The sequence below is a fragment of the Stylophora pistillata genome, chromosome 6, assembly GCF_964205215.1.
Source record: "Stylophora pistillata chromosome 6, jaStyPist1.2, whole genome shotgun sequence".
NCBI lineage: Eukaryota > Metazoa > Cnidaria > Anthozoa > Scleractinia > Pocilloporidae > Stylophora > Stylophora pistillata.
This window is the reverse complement of record NC_142524.1, coordinates 29,614,031-29,638,490: the sequence shown is the minus strand read 5'-3', so window position 1 is coordinate 29,638,490 and position 24,460 is coordinate 29,614,031. Positions and strand designations below refer to the sequence as shown.

General features: G+C 39.4%; 1 protein-coding gene across 1 annotated transcript; it reads left to right on the top strand.

Moving 5' to 3' along the window:
- The first annotated feature begins 3,970 nt into the window (after positions 1–3,970).
- On the top strand, positions 3,971–24,378 carry LOC111340834 (sodium channel protein 1 brain). Its single transcript, XM_088724674.1, has 23 exons — positions 3,971–4,345; positions 6,567–6,724; positions 7,055–7,135; positions 7,840–7,968; positions 8,143–8,234; positions 8,834–9,019; positions 9,576–9,633; positions 10,257–10,401; positions 10,877–11,014; positions 11,327–11,758; positions 13,384–13,572; positions 13,979–14,326; positions 15,671–15,947; positions 16,859–17,100; positions 17,389–17,562; positions 18,007–18,117; positions 18,473–18,742; positions 19,248–19,301; positions 20,089–20,226; positions 20,575–20,688; positions 21,669–21,807; positions 22,122–22,253; positions 22,728–24,378. The coding sequence occupies exons 1-23, from the start codon at positions 4,115–4,117 to the stop codon at positions 24,071–24,073; spliced, it is 5,184 nt and encodes a 1,727-aa protein (XP_088580800.1). The 5' UTR covers positions 3,971–4,114; the 3' UTR covers positions 24,074–24,378.
- Positions 24,379–24,460: the final 82 nt, after the last annotated feature.

Genomic DNA, 24,460 nt, shown 5'->3' with positions numbered 1-24,460 from the left:
TAATGGTTCGCGTGTCCTTCTAATTACAATATGGTAATTTTTAAAACAGTAAAAATACTTTCTCAATTATCAGTCAAAGAAAGTACTGGAGATTGCCAATTTGCTGTAATGTGTGTCATTTTTCGATTGTAAAAGCTACCCGTACAAAATTTCCATTCCGATATCGCGGCGGCAACTGTCCGTTATCAGTCTACAATGAGTATTTGTTGTCTCCTCAAATATGTTTAAAGCTCCGATCGGATGTTCGCTCACGTAGTACTAAAAAGTAACCGCTTAGCCTTTGACTCTCCGTTGCTTTGCATCGAAAAAAGATGCGACCTTTGATATTCAAAACAACACAGTTTCTTGGGCTACTATTCGATATTTGTGAGCACTCACAAACCAAGAAGAAAGTTTAGACAAAATAAAGATACTGGGTAAACGATGAAAAGCATTATCAAGAAGTCATGGTCATATTTTTGTCTAGAGTGTTTCCCTTGAAAAAAAGACAAACTACAAACTCATTCAATCACCGTCCGATTTGTATAAAAACAAACATTCTCGCTAGAGCGATTTGCATTGGACAAATTTAACTGCAGAAGTTGGCTATTTTTTCTGATCAGCGACGTGTACAAACTGTTTTAATTGAGCAAAATGATTATCATTCATCTTTCAAATATAGACATTTAATTTATTTCGGGTGTGTTCGCTGGAGCCGTCACGTATTCCTTCCTAGGGGCCTTGCAGTGGTGCGTGACAAGACCTCTTGAAAGGATTGCGTAGGAGGTCACTACAGCCTACTCAGATTATTCCAAATATTTGAAACTAGGCACGCAAACGTAGTTCTCGAATGTGCTCTAATAATACATAATTTTCAAAGTGAATTCTAAAAATACGCCTTTCTCGGCACTGATCCGCTGTCAAGACTTTTCTAGGAACGAAAAAAAGTGGGCGTGATGGAGGAGGGATCTGTGCCTTCCGAGAATAAAGAGTGACTAAAGAGTGACTCGGTAAAGATCTGGGAACGAACGACCACTCTTATTCATTTAATATATTTATGTGCTCTGTTCGTCATCAAAGACATCGGCTTTTCTCAGATGTGGATCTGAGTCGGGTTTAGGTCTGTCTCGATCGTGTTCGTCATCTTTTGAGCAATTTTTGGCGTTTCAAGGAATTATAGCAACTTTTTGCGATTCTGGCATCAACCTCGAGCATTTTTTCCCTTGTAAGCAATTAAATTTTTTAAGCAAAATACTAAAGGTTTAGGGCACTTATCAAGTACGAAAAAAAAGTCAACGAATTCATGGAAAACTTCAAGTTTTGCGAACTTTTGAATGCTTATCAACCTTTTTAACACATAACCTGTCACTTGGCAATGTTTCGCAGGACTATTGCGATGAATATTATAATGGTAACAGTTAAAATGACGTTTGGCAAGACGTCAAATCAACCATGTGCATTATTCTGTTAGACATTAAGAGTATCTTTAAATTTCGCCCATATTTTCGAACAACACTTTAAGCAAAGTTTCAAGATATTTTTCTCGATCGATGTTAGCAACTATTGATAAGAACGAAAAATAAAGCTCTTTTAATTATAGCAGCTTTTAAAATTTAGGTAACAAATTTTTAAAATCATGACAATTTGTTGGAAGGGATGGCCGACTTCTTATGGCAATGTCTTTGTTTAGAACAGTCAGCTCTCTTTCTCTCCTTGTCTAAAAACATAAAAGGGACACTGAGCTCCGGAAACCAACCGAGACCAAACTTTCTTTCCCCTATGATTAAAAATTATTCACATCACACAAGGAAAAAAAAAAATTCAGTATTACACTTTTTCTTGTTGGTAAGGCCTGTCTTCAATATTTATAAATCATTAGCCAACCAAGGAGGTGCTTAAAAAGAGATTCCCTTAAATGCTCGAAGAAAATTGGTTTTGTGTTTACTTCCTTGGCTTGGGGGAATTAAATAAGAGTATGTGGGTGAGCGGTTAACATAACATTCATAAAAATTAGATAAACAAATCGACACGCAACAAAGTTTTTTTTCAACACCAGATCTTATTTGTCATTTATGCTAATTGACTAAGACAGATTGAAAAAATTTTTGATGGGGGTCCACTTTCTTGAGTAGCTAAGAAACCAGGCTGAATTTAGTAACCAAGCCTCCTGGTGGAGACAGACCGGCACGGACCCATCATGTGGCTTGTGTGATCGCGTCGCATTATCTACTTCAAATTATATTTTTGCTCTCATAAGCGTGTCTTCTAGGGATTTTCCCTTTATGTATGAGAGAATGAGAGACTGTACGTCAGAACCACATAATGCCAAATGCATTTTATTTAATGCATTCAAGGAAGTAAACAAAAACATGAATATCAGTGATTAATTAATGTTAAAATAAAAACCGTTATATGATATTAGAAAGGACATAAAAACAACAGGGCGGTATCATCTATTCCCTCTAACTATTCCACGCTTCACACCCTAACATCAGTATGCATATTCTCCATACTTTTCTCTATACATTTCATAAGGTTTTGACTAAGAGAACTTGTCTAACAGTCAAGAGTTTCTCAAATTGGAGATCATTTCCTTTAGTCTCCTGACCTTAATGCGTGATTTAGGGGTAATATTGTAAGGAGAAATTAGACGCTGGTCACTCATAGGGCAACCTCGTTCCCAGAGCCTTTTCCCTTAGAAAAGGCCCTGGGAACGAGGTTGACTCATGGGGGTCGATGGGTTGAAAAAGGACAAAGTTTAATTGCCATAGAATTGAGTTATTTTAGGTTCAGAAATTTGTGGTTCTTTTAGAACGGAATAAAAAACTTCCTCTCGATCCGATGTAGTTGAAAGCAATTAAACTCAGCATGACTTATCAAAATAATAAGCAAATATTTTGTTTTAGGGGGAGTAATAAGCTGCAATGTGGAAAGAAGGATATTACCAGAGTAACTAGAATGTCAAATGAGAAGCTAGCTTTTCACAATGATATCAGCGTCAGACGCAAATGTCGTTAGTCAATGACTGATATTGAAGGAATTAATACCATAAACTATTCCAAGAACGCACAGTACTTTTGTATTAATTTTCAAGAACCTTTAGTTACCGTAAGGGCCTTAACCACATTTGATTAAACATTCCAACAAAACATATTTCGCGGAAAACTTCGATTGGAGTTAAGTTCAAACAATGGAACATGACAAAGATTTAAGATTACATTGCCAACAACTTCAATTCCTGCTTACTTAACAGAAAGACCAAGTTCTTCGGTGCAGCACAACAATAACTTACAGATAGTGGTTAGCCAAAAGTTTGTTTTCTTTACTCTATAAATAGTGTAGGTTATTAAAAAATCACATTTTTCAAATCATAACGAATAGGAAAAATTCACTTGTAACTGAAGGTTGGAGAAATTTTTTTTTTTTCTTTCATTGAGTACCGATATTAACAAATTCTTAATATACTGGCTTCTTCAGAAAAAAAAAAAAAAAAGGAAGAAAAGCCTCTGGTGAATTTTAAGTAGCCTCAAAAAGGTCGCGAAGTAATCACAATCTCAGTTTCTGGTGAAACACTGAAAACGATAAAAAAAAAATTAGAGTGTATTACGTAACAGAGCTTTTTAGTTCTATTTTGTTCTCCTACTTAAGAAGTAATTGTCGCCGAGCAGACAGGTTAAACATTGACACCTTCACTGGTTTTCACAAGGCTTGAATAGATTTTTGAACCAAGGTACGCTCTCCTTAGTCGCACGACATTCAAATTTCAAACTTATTCTTAAAAAATCGGATGTCTGCAGAATGAAAAAAGCAACAAAAAATTCCATGTTTCTTGAATTTTTTTTCGCTCTCTTCAACCACATTCCCTTGTTATAGGCTTTTTTCTCGACAAGTCATTAAAAATTAAAAGCGAAAAATTCTTTCAAAACCACAAACAATTTTGAGATCACTTTACAATGGACGAGACATTGTGTTTTGTTTTATGACGCGGTGAGGCCTACATTCAGGTGATAAAGGACTAGGAAACTAGCATTGTCCCAAAACTGTTACATTCGTTTCCTTCAACTTTTCAGAGCGCTTTCGCTCTAAACAGCCCAGTCAGCGATAAGGGACAGTTTTTCTAGGTGTAGTAGTGATAATGGCAGACTATTCTTATATTGGGAATGGCTCCTACAAATCACTGGTCAAAGATGCGGAAATCTCGAGGGTCGTAATGACAGTCCAAGGTCCACGGGAAATGTTACCAAACAATGCAAATGGTCTTCCAGCTCTTCCCGGCAGCTCTACATTCAAAAAAGGACAGCTAAGACAAGCGCCTTCTTACCTGTTAGGAAAACCATTACACGATTTCGACGCGACGGGAAATGGAGTAAGTGTGGATTGTCTGTATAGCTTACGATCATGCACTTTTGTTTTCATTGTTAATCGATGTAATTAAGCTCACTGATAAGCATGTAGCCGTCTTAAATTTTTACTCTGCAATCGTGCCCCTAAAACCTAAACCTACGCGATTAAATTACGTTAAAGCTCGTGCAAACATAAAAAGGATTAAAATTTGCCCCATATTTCAAACCATTTGATTGCATCTTGGTTTTAATTACCATTGTGGTAAAAATGGAATTTCGTTAATTTGTTGCGTAAGACGTGTTTAGGTCTTATTAAGGACGTTTTTTTTTTTCAGTATTTGAAAAGCGTTTTCTTCGATAGTATAAATATAAGCCTTTTTTTTACCAAACTGTGAGATAGTTTTCATACTTTGGCTTGTTACAAAGCTTCTTTTAGTTTTTTTTTTTTTTTTTTTTAATATTCTAAGAATTAAGCAGCAAAACATAAACCTATTCTATTGACCATTACCCGAAAGGGTTATTTTCAAACAGTAGAAGATCCACTGTGAAAACATTCGCGGTTCTCCACACCGCAACAAAATAGCTTCACATTTTTTCCTTAATTAAGAGACGGAAGAATCTAGAAAATATCGTTTAAAAATTTTTGTTAGCTTTACTTTACTCAACAAAAGTTCCTTTGGGTAAACGCTTGCGCAATTGTGTATTACAAACAAGTAATCAAAAGAACGATATACTGCTATTGTAAAGATTGGGTTTTGAAAATTAAATACGAAATATCTCGAGTTATACCGTGAACGTGAATCGTTTAAGTATTGAGGTAACTCAAGATAGTTGGATTTTGGACAAATCATCATTCGCTGTGCTCTAATGTTCCTTTTTTACGTACATGCCAAAAACCGAACAGGGTCAATATTTGGCCATCTCGACTCGACGGGTTTTGTCAATTAAAGTGATTACAGGAATGAGTTTTGAAATCTATTCTTGAAGTTTTTTTTTTTTGTTTTTGTTGTTTTTTTGTTTTTTAGTGTTTTCAAAACGTTTTTATTCCATTGAAAACTCAATCGATTCTTGCAAAAATTGGAAACAAAGTTGCCAGAGACTACGAAGGAGTATCTCAAGCTGCAACAAACATTCACTTTCAGGTAGCCCATTAGAAATATTGGGTTCGCTTCACCGCCATGCTCAAGGATATTATTTGAATTGTTATATTAAACCTAAGCTTTGCATACATTACCTGCGGGACCATATTATGTATTGTTTTCAACAGGAAATCTAGAAAATGCGGAGCCCTTCTAAATCCTATTTAATTAAAACGATAATAAATGAATTTAAAACCACACTGACCATAATGATATACACATCCTTGACTGCCAGCCGTGACGTCGAGCCAAAATATGCAGCAGTGCAGCAGCATTATTTCAAACAATGACAAATAAATCATAACAATCTGAAAGAAAGGTGTTTTATTATTATATAAGCAGGGAGAAAAGAAAACCAAGACCACTAAGAATTTAAGTTTTTCATTTTTTAAAATTGATTTGTTGAGTTGAACGTTTTATTTGCTATAAATACGCCAATCACGATTGAGTGATTCTGTTTACAATGCCGGTTAAGGGGGAGTGGGAATGAGGAATGATGGGGGAGGAGGGGAGAGGAGTGAAAATACCTATCTGACACATGTACCTCGTTGATGATTTTAAATCTCTATTCCTAATGCTGTCACTGTTTTAAATATGCTCTAAGATTTTACTTCTCTCCTCTTGTCAAGAAATCAGTCTTCCAAAAAGCTTTGGAAATAGTCAGAGCGACTGTTATCCTGAGCTTTAAGTTAGTGACAGAAGTGCACAGCACGTCTGATGAGACAGAGTTCCAAACAAATAATTCGCAAATTAATTACTAGCATGACCCCTACCTACCCCTCCCTCTCCTCCCAAGCAATATTAACACGGAAGCAATTTTCGCTCGACAAAAATTTTAACTTTGGAATATTTGGAGAAACCCAGGTGGCTTCGATTACTTTTTAGACTAAGATAGATTCATGGGCAAATTTTGAAAGAAATCCGGAGTTTTCCAACCGCATTGCGTTGGACCGCTTCCTTCAGTGGGGACTGGGTCTGAGGTGAGGAGGATAGGCGAGCAGTAAAACAGGAAGAAGAAACAAAAAGTGTCTGAAGAATTTTCAGGTACCTCTTATTGCAGTATTCGTGTTTGATAACTAATCATTTTCTTCAATCTTCCTAACAGTCGCCAGCTAAACCATCCAAGGAAACTTTCCTGGTCCTTAGTCGTCGATCGAAGATGTCAAATGACCAAGCTTACAGGTTCAATATGTCTAAATCGCTTTTTCTCTTCGAACCTCTTCACCCCCTTAGACGCTTGGCCATCAGGATCATTACTCATCAGTATCCTTTCACTAATTCTTGTTAGTTAGCAAAGTATTCTTAGGTCTGCTTTCAATTAAGTGTCGTAGGATCAAAGCCGATGCTGTTGAAATGCCCAGTTAAGTTGTGAAAATTCCAACTAGACCATTGGTCGGTATTGCATCTAATTGGTCGAGGAAATAGAGCGAGTTTTCCAGATCAATCATAAGAAATCTGACTGAAAAGCGGGAAAACATTAGCGACAATGTCAGTCTTGCATCTGATTGGACGAAAAGGAGGCAGCATTTTTCTAAACTCATTGCATTTGTCATTAGACATTCACTGTTTTTTTCCCTAAACTACACCTTACAGATATTTTGAATTTTTTGTCATATTTATTATTCTGATAAACTGTATTTGCCTGGCTTTAAACCACCCTCCAGAAGAGGCAGAGTAAGTATCAGTTTTATTTTGTAAATTAAAAGAATCGGGAGGTTGCCTTTAGTCTCCCTCGAAGACCGTTCTTCGGGATTTCATGTAATAACCTTTACTAAAAAGAGCGCGTTACGTGACTAGCGTTTGCGGGAAGTCCGCTGACATTTGTATCACGGCATCAGGGACCCGTCATTATATTTTTGCCAATGAATGGAGGATTTTGCAGGAATCACATGGCTTTCAGGGAGAGGCCGGGGGGGGGGGGGGGAGGCTAAGCCGTCGCCAACCGGAGAGTAAAGGGTAGACTATAGCAAATTTACTGCTAATTTACTACCTATGTGTTGGGCATCATATGAATGTTACAGAGCCTTATGGGGGGAGGGGAGAGTGGGGGAGATCAGGAAAATGTCATCTGGACACAACCAAAATCCTTCAACCCATCGGTGCTAAATAGAGTCGGGTCCCTAAGACATACGTTTCTAGTTTAGTTCTCAAGATTAAGAAAAACAAAAATGATTAGCCCAGGCTAAAAAGGTAACGTCGTTAGACTTTTTGAGCAGCTTTATTCTGGCCATCTTTCGGTAAGAATGCCACTCAAGAGACCTAAAAGGAGGCTCGACGTAGTCTGTTTAGAAGACCATCTTTAAAACCATTTCAGCTAAAAATATGATAGCTCGTTAGCTGAAAAGCTACAAAAGCTAATGTGACTTCTTCTATTCCAGATACATATTTGCGTTTATCTACACTTCGGAGATGTTTCTTAAGATCATTTCTCGTGGGTTTGTTCTCCATTCCTACGCGTATCTGAGAAACCCTTGGAACTGTTTGGATTTTACAGTGGTTATACTGGGGTAAACTGTTCATTTTTTAAATCTACTACTCAAAGGACAGAATGTCAAGAATCACAGGGATCTGTTTGAGCTTTGAATCAGTTTTAGTGATAGATCTGCTTGAGTTTTGAATCAGTTTTAGTAATAGATGAAACTTGTCTGCCGTCTGTCTGACATTTTTGAATTTGTATCTAGGTATGTGACACTGTCGCCAAATGTCGCAAACTTTTCTGGAATAAGAACTGTGCGTGTTTTGAGAGCTTTGCGAACGATATCTGTTCTGAAAGGTAACTCAGTTCACTTTGAAATATTTACGAAAATAAAAAAAATATAATTTGAATATATCAACAAAGTTGAAATGGTAAATTGGCCACCGTTACGATTATGAAAGCTCCGACGAAGGGCTAACGCTCGAAACGTCAGCTTTTATAATTGTAACGGTGGCCAAATTACCATTTCAACTTTGTTGATATATTCAACTTATTTCGTTACCCCCACCGACGCAGCCCCAAACAGTTTCTTTAGAAACTATCAGCCTTTAAAAATAATATACCATCGAACTCTCGCAATGTTGCGCGTGAAAGGAGTTAATATCTTTCCTTCGATATTCCTCCCACTTTCTCCCTGTTTCTGTTTGTGACTGCTGGATACCTATCTCGGTCTATCTGTCTGTCTGTCTGTCTGTCTCTACTTGTCTATCAATCTATGTGTCTTTGTATCTATCTGTCTGTACGTTTCTCCGCCTTCTTGCGTACTTCGCATGCGTTTTTGTGTCCCTCCGCCCTCTCCGTCCGCGCGTTTGCTTCCATCTGATCAGCCGAATGCGTTCACTGCCCGTTTCATCGTTTTTCGCAAGCTCACAGCCCTCCTACTCCTATTTTTGTAGGTTTAAAGGCAATGGTTAACACTTTACTTCGCTCGATGAAAATGCTGAAGGACGTCCTGATTTTATTCGTCTTCTTTCTCGCTGTAATGGCACTTATCGGCCTTCAGCTGTTTGTGGGTCACCTTCGATACAAATGTGTGCTCAACGACGATTCGCTCAGTACTACATACAGAGCAAATAACGAAAGTATGTTCTTAACGAGTTATCTCGCTTTGCTTATCTATGGTCGTGAAACTTTCTTACACTTCACTTTTTATATTTGACTGTAGGTAAAGTGGTGAATGGTAAAGGAAGGGTGGGGTGGGGGATGGGGAGGGGTAGGGGTGGGGAGGGGGTGGGGGTGTGGGAGGCTCCGTTAGAACTTCAGAGCCAAACGTTTTTTAAGAACCAACTACATACAAATAACAAACAGCCACTGTGGCAAACCTTTACTCGATTGAGCTTTTCATTGACAGCTATTGCGGCTAGCTGTCTTGACGCGCAAGGGTTCCGATGCCTTTTGATGCAGAAATACATGACGAAGGTGGAGAGTTGTTACACTTCTTCCTTGCTTTCCTTAATCTGTTCTTTTCCGTAACCATTTCTCTCTTCTCCACTAACCTTCTACTTGCTCTTCTCGCCTCGTCTTCCCCGGACAGAATTTGCGCCCAGGTACGCGAATAACAAAACACCTGCAAGACCATTAAAATTTTCCTTTGCGAGGTGTCCTGCTGGGATCTCACGAAGCTCTTTATTGTTCCAGGTTTTTGGATATATGAAGAGGGTAGACCTGTTATTTGTGGAAATGGAACAGCTGCCAGGTATGATATTTATAGACTAATGACACCAAAGAGTACATCATAGTGCACTATGTATGATGTATTAAGCGATGTCTGACTTATTCAGCTCGCGCGTAGTTGGAAAAAGTGACTGGTAATGAAAACCGATATTCTATCGCGAGCTAAAAGAGAACTCGTCGGCATGTTAAATCTTTGTTAGACGGGTGCGATCCAAAAAAGTTGTATAGGTTAGTGAACACAGCGGTCTAAGGTAGGGCATGTGTAAGAGTCCGGTTTTTAGTCAGCCGCGTGTCAATTTACCGCGCAAAGCATAGGAAACATCCCCTATCTAGCCAAATATGAGAAAACAAAAATGGGGGAAAGAAAGACTCGATTCTTTTCGTAACCAAAGCTTATTAAATCATGGGTTTCCTAATGATTTATCATTTTGTTTTGAGCTTTACCTAAAACGTTATACGGTTTTCATACACCGCCACTTACTCGTTCGTGTGGTTGCTTACAAGACCACTTGATTTTACCACCTTGAATGCACGCCCTCAGTGGCCTTAGTAACGATCGCACATGCGCAGACGCTAGGTTAACAGGTGGATGTTAGATTAATGTAGTCGAGGCCTTATGAATCTTCGCTCATAAACTTTCCCTAGGAGATGCCCCACAAACTACACATGCCTGCCTGATGCCGGACCGAATCCTGATTTTGGTTATACGAACTTTGATCACATGGGATGGTCCTTGGTACTGTCATTTCAGCTTCTTACGATGGACTTCTGGGAAAATATCTACAACAAGGTTTGTACAGTTCGCGGAAAAAAAAATTTGCATGGTCTTCAATTTTTGTACCGTTAGTACCTTTTCTTCAAAAATTACTAATTTCCTTAGCTTTTGGTGCAAAGGATCATTTAGAAAATTGAGCATTATGTGCCAGTGCAACAATTTCCTGAGATGGTTATTGTAAAAATTTCTTGTGGCTAAGAATGATCTTTAGAAACCATCAACTAATCAAATACTTTCACTCAATGTGACCAAATGATCCCATAATTCTGGAATTCTATCACTAACTTCCACACTCTGATATCACTCAGTGGTGAAATACCTAACATGGTAAGTGTCTAGTGCACTTGCATCATTTGGTCATGGTCATTAATTCTGTAAGTCACTTTCAAAACAATGAAAGCTAACTGTTTGCCTGAAAGTTTAAGTAAGAGTTAAAAGCTCGGACAATACGTTTTTAATGCTAGTACACACGTGTATCGATTCCTTTTAGATTCTGGCTTCCAGTGGAATCTGGTGCGTGTTCTACTTTCTTGGAGGCATATTTTTCTGTTCTTTTTACCTTTTAAATCTCGTGCTGGCCGTGGTGGCTTTATCCTACGAACTGGAGATCAAATCTATCCACAAAGAGGTAAGTTCTTTTCCCATTTCTAAACTACATGAACTTTTCTTCATCATGACTGTAATTTATTAGTAATAGCATCGATAACACTATTTCATAGACGACTAGATCACGTGATAAAGCTCGGAGAAATGTGTTCTACTTTTGCTTATGACATAACTAGTTGTCACCGAAGAAATGCGAGCTCTATGACCTGATAAAGCATCCCCTCCAAAACTCAGTTGACCAATCAGACGATGCGCATTATGTTCACTTATGCTACAACAAACTATAGTTTCTTCATTTCATTCTGCTGTTTTTTCTTTCTTAATTCACGGGAAGACTGCGAGACAGAAACTTCAAAACAAAACCGCCATGTCATACCGTGCCGACTCCGACACACTGGAACATCTTCATCCGCTGACCACCAAAGTGCAGGTTCTCATCAAGACAATTCACTCCATCAGGACTCAAAAGAAGGTCGAAGAGATTACCTACAGAGTCCCCAAGGAGCCGCCTCCCCCGTCACTGTTTCGCCTTATCGGGAGTAAAAACTCTTTTAAGGAAATTCTGGACGAAAAAATGAAGAACGACGCATTTCGTACAGATATGAAATGGACACGGCGCCTTCAGAGAATGATGTGTGACGTCATGGGTCACTCCATTGTGGAAGTGACTATTATGGGATTCATCCTCGCCAATACAGTGGTCCTTGCCGTAGATCATCATCAAATTGACTCGCAGTTCAAAAAAGTCCTTGATGTGCTCAATTTGGTAAGGCACCATAATCTGAGTAATTTTATCATTGCCATAATGAATGACGATGGTTACTCAAATTTGGCAAGCTTTTTTTTTTTTTGAAAGGTCTAATCAAGAGATGATAATGATAAGAGACCGGGTTTCGTACGGAGGTATACTCTCCTACATTAAGAAACATAAAATCATGTTTCCTAATAACTATGTTGAGTGTTAAGCGGAAGTAACACGTTGACGCGAGCGGCGAAGTAATAGGTTATTTCACAATCCTCCAAGGATCTTTAATTTTAAAGAGGGTTAAACCCTCAGTGTAATGGAAGATCAATCTGTTAACCTGATCCTCTCTTTTTCCGATCACAAAATGTGTGCTTTGAAAGGGGAATCATCCACTTAAATATAGAATGCATTTCGATGGAGTGTCGTAAAGCAAGAGATTTTTGGTTTTAGTTATGCACCTGAAATATTAAGAAGATGGTGTCAGTGTTTTTAGACGAACCACACACAGCGAAGCTAGGAAAAACCATTGCAATCTCAAATACAGTTCGACAGTCAGTCGAAAGTTGCTCTAATAATTCCCTTAACAATTCTATCTTAACGGTTTCTACTCAAACCAAAGGAGTAGCGTAAATGAATAAAAGGTAAGTTTCGAAAGAAACTGTGGTGCTGCGTCGGTGGGGGTAACAAAGTAATTTGGTTCCATCAACTAAGTTGAAATGGTAAATTGGTCACCGTAAAGAATGTTAAAAAGCTTACGTTTCGAGCGTAAGCCCTTCGTCAGAGCAAATGGAGGAATTGTGGGTTATGTGTGTGTTTACATGCAGAAAGTGGAGCTACGCTATCGATGGGAACATGGCGATGAGAAAAACTAGAATGAATTAGTGGAATGAAAAACGTTTGCTGATGCCTGTGTGATTAAGAGTGCCGATTTGAAAGATGACCATAGTAAAGTAGAGGTAGATTGCCTCCGATGATGGTCGTGAAGGAACATTATAACATAACCAAAGTAAAGCGCGCGCTCTGATTGGTCAATTTAGCGTCCCCCATTTGCCCATGGGTGTACGCTGCTGACGTGAGCAAATGCAAAGACTATTTTTCCGCGCACGCTTGTTTTTTTCTGGTCGCGTAAGATTTGTTAGATAAAAGGGAACTCTTTAGCAACAATGTATCAATGTTATGTTATAAAACAAATGGTAAACACCACAGCGTACACTATTGAGTTATGGATGCACTTGGGAGGTTTGCTAAGCACTCAAGAAGCTAGAGTCGCTCTCGGCTATCGCCTCGAGCGACTCTTACGCTTCTTTCGTGCTTAGCAACCTCCTGCGTGCATCCATAACTCAATAGTGTTCGCTGTGGTGAACATTTGTTAATGTCATTTGTTATTGTCATTTGTTAATCTTCGTCTCATCGCAGAGGTTTTTTGATTCTGATGAATAAAGGCTGATAGTTTCTAAAGAAACTGTTTGGGGCTGTGTCGGTGGGGGTAACGAAATAATTTGAATGTATCAACAAAGTTGAAATGGTAAATTGGCCACCGGTGGCCAATTTACCATTTCAACTTTGTTGATACATTCAAATTTTTTGATTCTGGTCAAGCAGAAGTGACTTCCTGTCTTAAAATGCCGTCTGTTTGTTTTCGGCAGATGTTTACTATCATCTTCACTGTGGAAATGATTCTGAAACTTGTTGCCCTGGGTCCATTATACTACATCCAAGGCAAATGGAACATATTTGATGGTATCATTGTCATTATCAGCTTAGTGGACACAGGACTTGAGCTAGCGGACTTTAAAGAATCCTCTGGAACCAGTGTCTTCCGCACATTTCGCTTGGTAAGTGTCTGTACATTTTAAAATAGGTATAGGAAGTTTCGCCCCATCGAAAGTTCGCCCCTCCCAGTTCGCTCCCGTTTCGACGAGTTCGATGGTTGGTTGGGGGTAAGTCAGTCAGTTGTGAACAAATCAATTGATAAGACCAGTCGTCAGTCGTCAGTCAGCTAAAAAGGGATTTCCCAGTCAGACCAACACTTAGTTAATTATTCTCTGTTTGCTAGCTTTACCGATTCCTCGGTCATTTTAGGTCTTCAAGTCACTCAGTAAAATATCGATGTCTATTCACCTCAAAGTGTTTTTAACTGCATCCTGAGCGGAAAGAACTGATGTTCCTAGTTTAACCAATGCCCCATAAAAGATGTTAAACATTTTCCCTTGTCACTATTTCCTACTCAAATACTTACAGTTTAGAATCCTAAAACTGGCGCAATCCTGGGAGACAATGCGAAGACTGTTGTCTACAATATCCAACAGCGTTGGGCCGATCGGCAACATCACCCTCATCCTGGGTCTGGTGATTTACATCTTCGCCTTGATGGGAATGAAGATGTTTGGCAAATCATACACACCGGACAAGTTTGGAGAGGATGGTGTACCACGCTGGAACTTCAATGACTTCTGGCACGCTTTCATGATGGTGTTCAGAGTGCTGTGTGGAGAATGGATCGAGCCCTTGTGGGATTGCATGAGAGCAACCAGTCCAGCGGCCGCCATTCCATTCTTTATTCCAGCTTTTGTCATCGGCAATTTCATTGTGAGTTAAATAATTCCATAGAATTGCGCGTTGCATGTAATCATCAGAGAACTTCTATTTCTAAGCAAATAGTAATGTATGAAAGTCTGGACTGGACTTGTATCCCATCCAGGGGAGAAAGTCGTACTTCTAATGACTTGGATAAACTTTGGTTGGATGAACCACAAGTCGAGTGCCAACTTTTCCTTTAATTAGAGCAAACCAAATTTTAATACGTTTCTCAGAACCCACTTATACTGTAATTCTCAATTGACCAGGGGCCGGTTGTTCAAAAGAGAGTTAAGTCTAAACCCAGGGTTAAATCGGCCTAACCCTGGGTTAAATTTTCAGCGAAGGTTAGTTGCGTTGTTCAACGGAAGGTTAACACTAACCTCGGGTTAAACGATGGGTTAAATTCAACCCACCGTGCGAGCAGGGTTAAATTGTTAAACTCCGGTTAAATCAGGAATAAAGATGACGGACTTGTTGTTTTGCGATTTATGCAGAAGGCGACGACGAGAAAGGAGATTTAGAGCCGGAACTCAATGAGAAATCGACGATTTCACAGACGAAGAGCTGCGTGCTTGTTACCGCTTTCGACGAGAGTCTATTTTATTTATTACCAATCTTGTTGCCGGTGTTATCAGTCGCAACACTCGACGGAATCACGCCTTACCGCTGCTCCATCAAGTTTTAATTGCACTCAGGTTTTACGCCAGTGGAAGTTTCCTACAAGTTATAGGCGACACCTTCGGTGTGGATAAGTCCACCGTTTGCAGAGTAATTACCGATGTGTCCCGAACTTTAATCGTGAAACAGCCCCGCTTTATCAAATGGCCTTCGACGAACGACGAACGTGCCACAATTAAAAACGAACTTTACCTTCGCGATTTTTTTCCACATTTCATTTTTTTTCTGATCGGTGATGCTGTTGGTAAACTTGCTTTGTATCAGCGAAATGTTTTCTTCGACTTTTTCCGTCAAAACGGCAATTTCTGAAGCGCTAAAAAATTTTGTTTTCGAGCTTTGCGTGAGATAGCTGAGGAAGCCATTTTGCAGAGCTCGCAACTTGCTCACCATGGCAACATTGTACAAATAGTTTATTATGGGATGCTAACCGCGGGTTAAACGCGCTTACCCCGAGGTTAGCTAACCTGTCCTCTAACTGCGCTTCGAACAACGCAATTTTAACAGCGAGTTAACAAACTCACGGTTAGGAAATTTCACCTCCGGTTAGGCCTAACCAGCGGTTAGTTTAACCTGTCTTTTGAACAACTGGGCCCAGAAGTTTTAAAGTCAGTCTTCAATTTGACATAAATAAAATTTACGAGAGAAATCCTAATCATCAATTTTGCTTTCCTGCAGGTTCTCAATCTCTTCCTTGCTCTACTTCTCAACGCTTTTGACAGCGGTGATGAGGAAGAAGAAGAAGGCGCGAATGAAGATGATGACGAAGAAGACGTGGTCAAAAAACTCCTAAGGAAGCTAACAAAAACGAGGAAGACTCCAGTGTTACCCGTCCGCGATCATCGGTCGTGGGATGGAAGCTGCAATTCCTCTCAAGAAATACAAGCCTTTGGTAGAGAAAAAGATAACAGAAACGTAAGGAAGTTTAGCCAGGGAAGGGAATACTCCACCGTAGGTAAGTGAGGGAAGTGCTCATCAGAGTGAATATTCAACAAAATTATAACATAACCAAAGTAAAGCGCGCGCTCTGATTGGTCAATTTAGCGTCCCCCATTTGCCCATGGGTGTACGCTGCTGACGTGAGCAAATGCAAAGACTCTTTTTCCGCGCGCGCTTGTTTTTTCTGGTCACGTAAGATTTGTTAAATAAACGGGAACTCTTTAGCTACAATGTATCAATGTTATGTTATAAAACAAATGGTAAACACCACACCGTACACTATAGAGTTATGGATGCACTTGGGAGGTTTGCTAAGCACTCAAGAAGCTAGAGTCGCTCTCGGCTATCGCCTCGAGCGACTCTTACGCTTCTTTCGTGCTTAGCAACCTCCCGCGTGCATCCATAACTCAATAGTGTACGCTGTGGTGTTTACCATTTGTTAATTCGACTTGAGGAAGAAAAATGTTCATTTATGAAAGATCTAAGTCAAGTCAATTTCTACATGTTGGGATATTAGAATATTTCATTGAACGCAGCTATCATGTAAGGATCATTTCGTTATTTTCATCATACGCGGGTCAATTTTTTTGTTTACTTAATTGCAAACAGATTCCTTCACGTGAAGAAAAAGCATCGAAATTTGGCTTTCTACTTACTTCTGCCGCGGTAGCTCGGTTGTTAACAGTGCGCAACTAGTATCAGCCGGGGAGGCATGGGTTCGAATTGCGTCGTTGCTAACATCTCTTCAAGCTTCTTTTCCTTTATTTTCTTTAATTTTTTAGATCAGCCGGGTGAGAATCATTTCGTTTCCTTTTAGATAGAAAATTCATTGTTTTTTGTCATTACAACTTATCGCTAAAATGACTTGTTTCTCAAATCTGTTTAAAAATCAACCTGAAATTACTTATCTTAACACTTGTCGCTCAGCTAACATCATTCCTGGTGCAACTTCAAGCCCAAACCGCCAAGGAAAGTCACCAGTACAACCAGCCGAAGTTGACGACTGTTTCCCAGAGTTCTGTATGTCACCTCTGACTAGTTGCGCCTGCTGCAAGAAGATTACTTGCAACAACTGGCTGCTGTTTCGCTGGCGCACACGGACACTTGTGGAACACAGATACTTTGAATGGTTTATTCTCTTCACAGTGCTAATAAGCAGTTTGGTTCTGGTGAGGGTTTATCTCTCCGCTCCTTTTATACTTGACCTTTAAAAACTCTCAAGATCTGATTTTTAATTCTCCCCTCTTGCTGCTACCCATTTCCCTGTCAATTACTAATGAGAATTTGATGAAGGATCAAGATAACAACTGCCTTATACGTTTGACTACGTCCAAGTGGAGTAGCAATTTTACCAGTCATTTTATACAACGGTGACTGGCCCCTGGCTTTGAGAGCTCAGTTTGACTTAAGATTTTTTTTTGTTTACTTATGTGTTACATGAAAATTGTTTTCTTAAGGTATTTGAAGATGTCTACCTTCCAAGCAAGCCTACTCTACAAAAAGCCCTGGAAAACTTGAATTACTTCTTTGCGTTCATCTTCGCCTTAGAGTTTGTCCTCAAACTGATAGGATTGGGCTTGGTTGGATATTTCTCCTCGTTCTGGAACTGCCTTGATTCGTTGATAGTCGCGGTGAGTATTTCGGAAAAAATAAGTCTTAATGCTTTCCCTCTCCCCCTGTCCCTCGCCTCTCCTTCCTATTTCAAACATAGAGTTTTGGTGAAGGATTGCGAGCCTGTAAAGCTCAGCTCCGTAAAAATACGCCTGCACTGCAAACTGACATCAAGACTCTTCGCACGTAGGCACTCAACTCACTTGTCATGGCCAGTAAGTTTGCCAGAGGACCACTCTAAAGTTGGCTAAAAATTCAGCTTAGGGTTAGGATCATAAACAAGTTGTATTTTAAACCCCTAGAGTTCCTCTCAATCGAGAGCCCGAATTAAGCCGACCCGGGTGCGAGCTATGGCGAAGCTATCAATTCTTTCATCTTATTCTTTCTTTGAATCGAATTCCACTCTCTTTCGCGCTTTCTGCTGTAGCGTTTTGTTTTCAAAGCTGTTCTTTGTCTTCGTCAAGATTTCCCTTGTGTGTGTGTTTGAAGATCAAACTTTGGCATCGTTGCGCTCTCTGAGGACAGTGAGAGCATTGAGGCCATTGAGAGCAGTTTCACGTCTGGAAGGGATGAAGGTAATGAAAACCCAAATAAAAATTTTACAAGTTTTCCATCTCAATGAGAAGGATCAAATAAATCGAGGTATGGTTTGAGTAACAATGATGGAGGGCTAACACATGGCTAGACTAGATGCTTTTTCGCATTTTTCACGCCTGAGGGTTAAAAGAAGTGTTTTTTTCCCGCCCTGCTCCCCTCGCGCTTGTCTCTCTCGTCCCACTCGCCTCGCGTTTGCTACCGCTTGCCTGAAAATAGAGAGAATTATCTGAGTAGACCCAGCGCAGTCAAAAACGTCGTTCACTTTACATTCGTGACCAATAAAAAAAAAATATAGAAGTCCATAACTCCTTTTTCAATGTTTTTCCTAACTAGGTTGTCGTAAATGCTCTATTTTCTGCCATACCTGGTATAGCCAATGTGCTATTGGTTTCCCTGTTATTCTGGTTGATCTTCAGTATCCTGGGAGTCCAGCTTTTCGCCGGGAAATTCTATAAATGCATAGATATGGATGGTGAGCGCGTACCAGCCGATTTAGTGTCAAACAAGTCCGCTTGCCTGAAGCATCCTGAAAAATATCGATGGGTAAACTCAAATGTGAACTTCGATAATGTCATCAACGGCTTCCTCGCTTTGTTCCAAGTTGTGAGTACTCCACTTGAAGGCTTTTCTACGCTATAATACCCATGATAATATCATATGTTACACCATTTCATACCAATCGGTGCCTTCAAGAACATTTCGCTGAAAGTATCGTAAAACCAAAACCACAGCAGACAAAACTTCTAACAGAGGAGGTTTCTAAAACGCTTGAAAACGTAACTGTTAAAATTGCGGTTGGTTTCAGCTTGCATCTGATTAGTAGAGAGGGTGGATCGTGTTTTCTTGGCCAGTGAAGGAGCATTGTGAAACGAAACATGGGATATCCCGGATTGTTTTCAACTCTCTCTTCATAATTGCTCTATATCTATCACGTCATCTTTGACTTTCAATAATAAATAAATCTGTTGACTTGCGGCATGCGGCATGTTTTTAATAATTGCTTCTCAGGCCCTCGTTTTAAAATGGTTAAAAGGCTAAGCGTTTATAGAATTTTGATAACTAAAGTCATGATGATATTTGTATTCTATAACGTCTTTTTTTAATACAGGCGACTTTTGAAGGATGGATGGAACTTATGGATGATGCGGTGGATTCCAAAGAGGTTCTTTATTTAAATGATTTTTTCATATTAATTAAACTCTAAAATATCAGAATTTAATTCTGATGTCAGAGAAAGAATAAAGCAAAACTTTACGTTTCTGCTGAGGATTTGAACTAATCTGCTCCTCCTATTTTGTCTGTAAGTAAGATCATCTCCATTTTAATGGAGACACTCCAAGCTCAAAAGAGGAAAGTAATAAAATTCTTGTGCAAATATACTTGCTCAGTTTTTTCTAAGCCTTTAAAAAACTGTTACATTTTAACCCTCTGGGAAGATAAATTTGTTCTCTTCCTTAATTGTTCTGATCGGCACGACATAATTTAGAAACGGGTGACGTCATTTTATTTCAATTCTGCTGGATCGTGCAGATATAAGAGGCGTACTCAGTTTTGGCAAGTATGAGCAAGTCGAGCATCTTTCTCTCACTTCCAATTGATGCGAAGTCGACCCTATAAGATTAGATTAGATCCATTCGCTCTCACGGAAGGCTAACGCTCAAAACGTCAGCTTAGAAACTCTGTACGGTGGCCAATGTACATTATCAGCTCAGTTGATAAAATTAAGTTTATATTGCCATAATCCCCCACCGATGCAGCACCACAGTTTCATTAAAAACTTATCCCCTTTATTCACCACTTAGACTAGGAGTCCAAAATGGAATCTATCCATTAAAAGTGTGTTGAAAATTCATCTCAGATCTTTTTTCTTGTTTCGTGGACAGTTTGCGCAGGTCGTTTGTAAGAAAAGACGACTCGACTGTTCATCTTGTTTCTTGTGCTCGTTTCAGGTCGACGAACAACCTGCAGATGAGAGTTACCTTGGTGCTTACTTCTACTTCGTCATTTTCATCGTTATGGGCGCTTTCTTTGTGCTCAACTTGTTTGTTGGAGTCATTATCGACAACTTTAATAGTTTGAAGAGAAGAGTAAGTACTCCTTAGTGAATCGTGCAACCTCACAACCATAAAAAACACTATTGTTATCTTTCTTGGATCCCCTGCCGGTTTACCTTTCCAGTTGTAACAGATCTGTAAAACCCCGTAAGCTACTTTTTTTTTTCAAAAACTACAACAGCCGGTTTCTGTTTCCATGATATTTACAACTGATTTACCGTTTTTTTCCCTCGAAAAAAAGCCGGCCTCGAACAAACGCCCGATCGGCAACCTTGAAAATTAAATATTCACCGGCCGTTGGTCGAATAAACACGGTATTTGGTGACCGGCTCCCATTATAAGTCGCGTTATATTTATTAACCCTTGCCGCTGACGTTTTAGTATGACGAGCTGAGTTACATGGGGATGCTACTGACCGACGCCCAAAGGAAATGGGTGGACATCTTAAAGGAATCTGCCAAAAGAAAACCACCAGACAACTCAATCAGACCACAGGTTTGCACTCATTACTGTATCATAATTATATATATTTTATTGCGCCCGAGTAATCCCTTTTCCGAGACCTGGTTGATACACAGATCTAAAACAATATGAGACATGTCATCAAATAGATGGATTTGTAAGTGTGGAAAATCCAAATTTTTTTTTTAAAAAAGGTTGCACCCAGGAGTTTTCAATACGTACAAAAACCACACCTTATTGTGTTGGCATCATTTTTTTTTATTTCATGTTCTAGATCTTGCGCAACTTTGAAAAGTATTTCTTCTTTTCTCTGTTTCCAGTCGCTAATTTAATAGTTTGGATATATCAACAAAGTTGAAATGGTAAATTGGCCACCGTAACGATTACAAAAGCTGACGTTTCGAGCGTTAGCCCTTAGTCCGTTAGCCCTTCGCTCCGACGAAGGGCTAACGCTCGAAACGTCAGCTTTTGTAATCGTTGCGGTGGCAAATTTACCATTTCAACTTTGTTGATATATCCAAATTATTTCGTTACTCCCACCGATGCAGCCCCAAACGGTTTCTTTCGAAACTATCAGCCTTTGTTAATTTAGTAGGTGCTTCAAGGTTAGCTATGTCCGAAGCTAATTGTTTAGAACCTAAATTCATATTTGAAATTGACCTTAATAATCACTTTAGGTTGATCTGAATTTCATTGGTTTAACCGATATTCTTTCGATGAAGTAATTATTCATTTCCCCTAACATAAAGGGTTTTCAACGAACGTAACGCTAAGTTCTAACATGTGATGGGATAAGTAACAAATGGTAAACACCACTGCGTACACCATTGAGTTATGGATGTGCGCGGAGGTTGCTAAGCATGAAAGAAGTGTAAGAGTCGCGCGAGGCGATAGCCAAGAGTAATTCTAGCTTCTTGAGTACACCCGTGGGCAAATGGTGTACACTAAATTGACCAATCAGGGCGCACGCTTTACTTTGGTGATGTTATAATACACTGTGCTTATAATCACAGAGCAAGATTCTACAACTTCTGTATGACCTGGTAACCAGTGAGATTTTTGAGATGGGAATACTGGGTATGATTATATTGAATATGTCAGTTATGATGTGGCAACACTATGGCCAATCGGAAGCGATGACAACTGCACTTCATATCCTTTTTGTATGAGAAAATAAGATGATCTGTAATGTTTTACTGTTTATGAAAGTTGGTAAAATACAGCAAACAATAATTAACAATTCTAGTTAGATTTGACCCGAAATTTTTAAGTTTTTATCTCATGTTGCTAATACCTGTAATACACAACAAAATCCTGGCAAAATTAATGAATATTATCGGAAATGGGTGGAGGTGTAATCTTTACCAAACATAACAAAAACCGTTTGTTGACATTTGAAAATTATGGACGAGTCAGCATGATAATATTCCTTAACAAAGCCTGTGACACCTGTGTCCGGGGAACACAAGTTTCCAACTGGATATTTACAGCGGTCTTTATCCTTGAAGCTGTAATGAAACTTGTTGCATTACGCAAGCGTTATTTCACCAAGGCCTGGAACATCTTTGATTTCTTCATTGTAATTACTTCAATTATTGGTAAGCAACAGAGCAAAAGGCACTAAGGTGGCAAATACTTCCCCCCTATAAATTCAGGAAATAGTTGCGTATCTTTGTCCTTATGAAGAAATACTGGAACAAGGAAAAATTGAGATACTGAAGGGTGTGACTATATCCTCTCAATTAAAAAAGTCTTTCGCTTTTCCAAAACATTGTGCGAACCCATAGTTTTAAGGTGCACGTGTGTAGATATAAGTGCCTATTGTCATTATGTCTTCTTGTATTTATTAAGTTTCGTTTGAAATATCTTGAGTTTGCGTTCTATCTTTGTTACCTCAGCAATAACTTAGTGAACACTCAAAAAAAGACCCGTGAAGTTCTTTATTTTTTTACGTGAAGTGTAAAATTTGAAAGCTTTCTTTTCTTCTCACGTTGTACTATTTGTTCAATTTTCACATTTTTTTTTCTGATCAATAGAGTACTTATCAAAATTGTTTGTCGTTTGCATTAAAGGATTAGCGATGGACGAACTAACCACAGGAAACAACAGTATCATGAACCCAGGTCTTCTCCGAGTCTTTCGCGTTGCAAGAGTAGCCAGACTACTAAGAATTCTGCAGTTCGCAAAGGGAATCCGTCAGCTTCTCGTAGCATTGATAATCTCATTACCAGCCCTCTTAAACGTCGGTACTCTGCTGTTTTTAGTCATTTTCATATACGCCATCATTGGAATGTCAACGTTTGGTCACGTAAAGAAACAAAAAAGCCTGGACAATACGGTAAACTTCGAGACTTTTGGCCGGTCTATGATGCTGTTATTTCGCTTGTCTACGGGGGCGGGTTGGAACGACATTTTGGAATCACTTATGCTTCGTGAACCCGATTGCGATCCGGACTATGAGGGATTCCCGAATGGTAACTGTGGGTATCCCGTGGGGGCAGTCATTTACCTCGTATCGTACATTTTCATAGTTTTCCTTATCATTGTGAATATGTACATTGCTATCATCCTAGAGAATGTAAACAGGGCCCAAGAGGGAGGGCTTGTTATCAAAAAGGAAGATCTAGACAGCTATTATGAAAAGTGGGCATTGTTTGTGACCGATGGAAAACAGTATCTTCTCGTTGATCAAGTGTCGGATTTCGTTGCTCTCCTCAACGAGCCTTTCAAAATTCCGAAGCCAAACGAACAGGAGCTCGTTAGAATGGGAATCAACGTTCGAATGGGGTATCGGGTTCAGTGCTTTGATCTCCTTCGCTGTTTAGTCAAGCGTCTTTTGGAGCAGAAAGGCGAATCACCACTCGCCTTTGAGCAAATAGCGTCTAAGTTAGAAACACATTTTAGAAGGCGGGGAGTCAGAAAAAAATCCCGCATCAGCAAATCTCGCTCAACTTCCAATGAAATATCTAGTGAGGAGTTTAACAATGTGTCCTATGCCGATGAAACTTTAAAGGAAGATGGATCAACTCCTGCTATCACAGCAGCCGAGAGCGGCAGCGTTTCGGAAAAAAATGATTCTTCTCCCAAAAACAGTACTCCTCCTCGCACTAAATACCGTGATCCAATTTCTACAGCTCTGATGTTTCAAAGCGCCATTAGGCGCTTCTTGGACAAGCGCCGTGCTCGTGGGACTGTAACGTTCCCTATGACAAATGGTTTCTCCAGTGAGAGTGTACAGAAATGTTCTTGCAGTCCGTTGTCTTCAATCTCAAGCGATCAGGAAGTGGGCGATTTCATGTTCGGCCTTGAACTAACTCCCGGAAGTAGATCTCAGATTTCTTTTGACAGTGCGCATGGTAGTAACTCGCCAGGATGTTTATCTTACGACCCATTTGACTCAGATGGCGACAGCGTCTAATAATGACTTCATCATGGTTTAACAAACTTAACAATTTTAAAAAGAATATTATAAAACACAATGCCACTAGCTCTCGTTCCAGAATCCTGGCCTTAATGTAGAAGGGGAAAGTTAGCTTCTTTTGTCCCAGTGAGGCCTTTGAAGCCTTTGAGGACCAGGAATCTGATTGAGGGAGCTAAACGAGGCAAATAGATAAAGGTATCTACTCGAAGGTGCCGACATTAGCTTTGGAACTAATGGAATGGGAGGAACAACAAAGCATGGAGATAGAAAACCCTTCGTATCATAACTCCAAATATAAAGAATGAAAAAATAAACGCGTCTGGATCTTGCTCGGCAATCGAGTTCTCACTTTTTTTTAAAAAAAAAGTTCACTGAATAAATTAG

Excerpts from the sequence above, each read along its gene's own strand:
- LOC111340834 (XM_088724674.1), top strand. The coding sequence starts at position 4,115 with ATGGCAGACTATTCTTATATTGGGAATGGCTCCTACAAATCACTGGTC. Across the intron at positions 10,402-10,876 it reads GGGAAAATATCTACAACAAG|ATTCTGGCTTCCAGTGGAAT; the intron begins GTTTGTACAGTT and ends GATTCCTTTTAG. Across the intron at positions 17,563-18,006 it reads TTGATTCGTTGATAGTCGCG|ATTTCCCTTGTGTGTGTGTT; the intron begins GTGAGTATTTCG and ends GTCTTCGTCAAG.